The sequence below is a fragment of the Sardina pilchardus genome, chromosome 15 (assembly GCF_963854185.1).
Source record: "Sardina pilchardus chromosome 15, fSarPil1.1, whole genome shotgun sequence".
Classification (NCBI taxonomy): Eukaryota; Metazoa; Chordata; class Actinopteri; order Clupeiformes; family Clupeidae; genus Sardina; species Sardina pilchardus.
In genome coordinates, this window is record NC_085008.1 from 14,242,620 (window position 1) to 14,247,619 (window position 5,000).

Below are 5,000 nucleotides of genomic sequence, written 5' to 3' on the forward strand. Positions count from 1 at the left end.
CTGTCCATCTCACAAGCACAGAGAGAGAGAAGGCAGGAGAACATGTGACAGACCCAGACCCAGGGTGGCTCTCAAACTCTCTCCTTGATCCTCCATGCTCGGTCCTGGAGGGGCGTTCCCACTGATCTATAACTAACACTGGATAGACTATCCCATTGTTGCCTCCCCATCATTCCCATCTCATCATTCATCAGTGAGGACGAGGATCGAGGAAGGAAGGGAGGGTGTGTAAAGGACCAAATGAGAGGCACCCCCAGAGCTGCCAACTGTGGAGTGTTTTGGTACTGAGCTGCCATGTGCATGTGCTCTGGCAACGTGACTGGCGCGGGTCTTGGGGGAGGCGCTGGCAATCACGTCTTCTGAGCTATTCTAACAGAGACAAATGTCAGTGTCGCACCAATGCTTATTTATTTATTTATTTTTAAAAAGACATGGGGGTCGTCTTGTGCCTCCCGCAGCCTCTATCCAAACCTGTGTGGCCTTTTGCTTCGTGTCTACAGTACATCTCGTCCGTCTGCTGACGTCTCGACGCCGGCACGCTTTCCCGCTCCGATTCGGCTCTCATTGACATTTGGGAGTTCACAGGCTCCCTTTAATTGATCAAAACAGTATTTGATCTGGGAAGTGTTGGCATTTAGTTTTCTGGCAAGAGCCCTTTTGTGCTCAGGCGGGTGACAAGCTGCGCTTTCAGGTGGCTCTGAAGGCTGTTGACGGGAGCTCGGCTGTGGCGGTGGCGGGTGACGCATTGAATTCGAACGTCTTACGAGACCGCACGCCTGCTCGAGACTATCTCGACCGATTTATCCGTGGAAAAGGACTTTGTTCAATTGTCTCCTCCTGCGTGCGCCCGGGCTATAAAACATCATTAAGGACGTGGGATGTGCAAATAACTGTATCCGGGGAAATGGGCTTCTGTTGTTTCTGAGTCGCTCCTCTCTTCGTGTGCATCTTTGTCTTTCCCTCCCTCCATCCCTCCCTCCCTCCCTCCCTCCATCCCTCCCTGCCATGCCAGTCTCTCAGTCATACACTCCTCTCCCATAAAGTGCTTTTTTATTGAAAAGGAGTGACAATTCACATTTTGCCAAAGTAATTACTGGGGGGACAATCAACAGCAACAGGACACACACTCACACATGCGCACACATAGATACACACACACACACACACACACACACACACACACCACCCAGCACTCCCACCAGCAGATAGAATGCAATTTATCCTTCAAGCGCTAAACAGTAATAAAATAATGTCAGAGACCGGGCTGAATTTCAATGCTTTCTTTCAGAGACGCCATTAAGCCGCGGCACAACTCTGGCTGCCACTGACTCCTCTGATTGAACCGCTTAGGGAATCTTAAGAGCCTTCTGGCATTCTAAGTGGCTCTTTTAGCGTTGTCCTAATACCCAAAGTTTCAGCTTCCATCTTCTAGGAAAGATTTTTTTCTCACCCCCAGCTGTCTCAAAAAAGGGAAAAAAATCGAAATAGGACACATCTTTTTGACGATTCATAGATCTCCACATGTAAGTACACCAGCCACCCCGGCGACAGAAAAGAGGCACAGATCGGGATAGAGGACTGCTTTGCCGAGAGTCTCTCTCCCGCGCCGAGCGAAGTGTCCCCTTCAGCCAGTTAGCGCGGCGTGCATTGTGCGCGGCGTTGGCGCGGGGCTTTGATGAGCGCACGGGTTGAGGAGGCGCTAATCCTGACAGCGGCGGAGAGAGCAGGCGAGCCTCCACTGAACCCCGTGACAGGCCCTGCATGGCAAATGAGAGCTGTCTGCTCATGTCAGCGCCGTTTACGTTTTTAATCTTTTAAAAAGTCTACACCCCAGAGTACAACGCGATAAAAAAAAAAGAAAAAAAATCATCCCAGCAGAGACGGCCGCGACGCGAGGGGGAAAGAAAATCTTCTGTGCCGATTGGGATGTTGTTGAGAGAAAGTCCTTGGCTTTGATATTGATCTTGTTTTTATTTATTTATTTATTTCGTTGGTTTATTTGATTATTTATTTATTATTTACTTTTCGCCTTTATTGGTTTCCACTCAGTGGACTCTTGGCCCTCTTGAGGAGCCGTGGCAGCTCATTGCTGTGAAGTTGTTGATTGCGTTTGAGGTCTCATTTATATAAGAGAGAGGGGGACCGCTGTTTACATTTTATTGGCCCTTGGTTTACTAATACCCTGGCAGTGGCTTAAATTGAAAACATAAATCTGACCAACATGAAATGAAAAACGAAAAAAAAAACTCCATTGGGCTTCTGGGCAGCTGCACCGGCGCCTGCGTGGGTAAGCAAACGGCACAGGCTGCCGCCAGAGACGCCAGGGCCCTCCTCCAGAGCTGCTGCCCAGCCTCGCCACCCGTCTCTGGGCACCAGTCTGCCGGCTGGTCCCTGTTTGGCTTGGCTGGAGCGCGGGTGCCACCTGATCAATGCAACATGCTCTCCTCGCCCGGAGGCCCGTGGGACCCCCGGGAGCTGGTTGCAGACTGCCGTCCCGGAGCCGCCAGCCAGCCAGCCACCCAGCCAGGGATGAGTTGCTGTGGTGGACACTGATGCCCAGAGAGCCTGGCAGCCTCGCGCCCCCGTGGGCGGTGCCAGGGAAGAAGCCTTGTGCTGGACTCAGGTTTCACTGCGAGATAGCACAGCTCCAGTCAGCCCTGGCAGCAAGCAGCATAACGAGTGTCTGCCCCCCAGCAGTAAAGCATATGAAATATGTACCAGAACAAAGCATACCGTAACATGACACAAACATAAACTTTTAATGTGCCAATGTAATGCAACATTTACTCCTCCTCCCGCGCACCATCAACTCTCACACATCCAAAGGAGGATAAATAATGGAATTCGCTCTCACACTCTTTGGCTGTTCCAAAGAATTAATGAATTCAGCGCAGCTTTGGAGTCGGTAATGTTGCGTTTCCACCCGTTTGATCTGGCGACTCTAAGCCTTGAGCAGATTTGCTTGTGCACGTGCATTTCTTTTCGCGCAGATTTGCCACGGAGCGCAGCTGACGCGCCTCCCCGACACGGAGAGGGGGATGCTGGACGCACGCCCTGTCGCTGCCAGAGGAGACGAGCTCAGAGCAGGGTAGAGCCGTGGGGGGGCGCGTGGGGGGGGGGGGGGACTGGGGGGCTGCCAGCCTGCCTCTCTGAACCCCAGCAGTGGCCTTTCATCAATCCTTCGGCCACCACGTCCACTACGTACCTCCTGACCGACACCCCCCACACACACACACACACACACGCACACACACACACACACACGCTGACAGCCCCAGTATGGCATCCGTCAGAAGCCGTCGCTGTCAGTCTTTCATCACCTGGTCCTCCACTGGCCAGCTACAGATGCGGATCTGGAGAGACGGATGGTTTTGATGTCTCTCGTGCGTCTCCTGTCACCGAGATTCGGCAATGATCGTTTTGATAGAAAAAGTTCCTGAGATTGATTCGCGGAGATGGATCGGTTGGTTGGATCTCAGGTGCTTTATCTTCATATTCAGCTCTCTATGCAACCGCTGAAAATTGACAGCCATTTCACGAAAGCTTTCGCCTCAGAATTATTGCAAGAGGGAGTTATAGCTGACTTTGCTCACTAGATATCATCGTAAGCTGTAAAAACCTGGCTCCAATCCATTGATTCATTGTCTAGACGCGATAACCCGTTCTTGAACTAATACTGTTGATCTTTCGACTCAGTGGTACTCGGTTTTTTTTTTTATCCCGTCGTGGCTTTGATAGAACAAGCACGTCTTTTATCTCAAACGCTCTTCCCTGGCTCTCGAGGCTCATTAATCCACGGTGTGGAGTTAGCATCTCTTAGTGAGGGAGTGGCGGTGGTGGTGGGAGGGAGGGGGTCGGTTTAAGGCCTGATCCACCGGCTCACCTCTGAACTCTCACTGCTGCCCCGAAGATATGAAATGATTCCCAGGCATGCAGGCGTCGGGGAGCTGGGGGAGCTGGGGAGGTTGGGGAGGTTGGGGAGGTTGGGGAGGGGGGGTTCCTGGGGCACAGGATGCCAGCTGAGTTTCCATTGATTTTACCCTGCGGCCCAGATCAACATACGAAACAGAGACAAGAAGAAAGATGAGAAACTCTGTGTGTGTGTTTGTGTGTGTGTGTTTGTGTGTGTGTGTGTGTGTGTGTGTGTGTGTGTGTGTGTGTGTGTGTGTGTGTATTTGTGTTTGCTTATTTTTTCATATGCCCAAGACCACCAAGTTTCTTTGTCTTGTTTTGGGCTGCATGGAGGACTGTGTAGTGTGTGTGTGTGTGTGTGTGTATTTGTGTTTGCTTATTCTTTCATATGTATGTTGTATTGTTTCTTTGTCTGTTTTGGGCAGCATGGAGGACCCTGTAGTATGTGTGTGTGTGTGTGTGTGTGTGTGTGTGTATGTGTGTGTGTGTGTGTGTCTCTGTGTCTTTGTAGGTTTGTGTGTGTGTGTGTGTGTGTGTGTGTGTGTGTGTACGTGTGTGTGTGTGTGTGTGTGTGTGTGTGTGGCTGGTAAATATGCAGGAGATGTGCGAGTGTATGGGTAATGCTGAAGAGTGTGGCAGATGTTGTTATGTGTTATCAAGGGAAAAGTCTCCACCCTGAGAGGTGCCTTGCAGGAGGGATCATCTGGTCCACTGCCTCTCAGACCGGCTCCATGACGGGACGAATCAATCTTTTTAATTACCCCTCATCAAAAACGCCTCAGATGCTCTCCAAAAGAGGGGCTAGCTACTAGTCTGTCATGTAAGTGAAAGTGACAGGCAATTTGCACCACCGTCAGATTCCCATTTCTAAAAGATTTTCCCTTTTGCTCCCCCCTTTCACCCCCCTACCCCCCACCTCCGCCCCACGACAGATATTGATGACTGCCAGTCGAACCCGTGTCAAAATGGCGGCACCTGCATCGATGAGATCAACTCCTTCGTGTGCCTGTGCTTGCCCAGCTACGGAGGAGCCACGTGTGAGAAAGGTAAGGCGAGCGAGTTCTCATCCCCACCCCTCCCCCTACTCC

At 51.3% G+C, this 5,000-nt stretch overlaps 1 protein-coding gene across 1 annotated transcript in view; it reads left to right on the plus strand.

Moving 5' to 3' along the window:
* The window catches only part of ncanb (neurocan b), a 60,856-nt gene that overhangs the window by 38,696 nt on the left and 17,160 nt on the right, over positions 1 to 5,000 (plus strand). Inside the window, exon 9 of the mRNA XM_062556505.1 lies at positions 4,845 to 4,958. Within this exon, the coding sequence (XP_062412489.1) occupies positions 4,845 to 4,958 (114 nt within the window). The remainder of the gene's footprint in view (positions 1 to 4,844; positions 4,959 to 5,000) is intronic.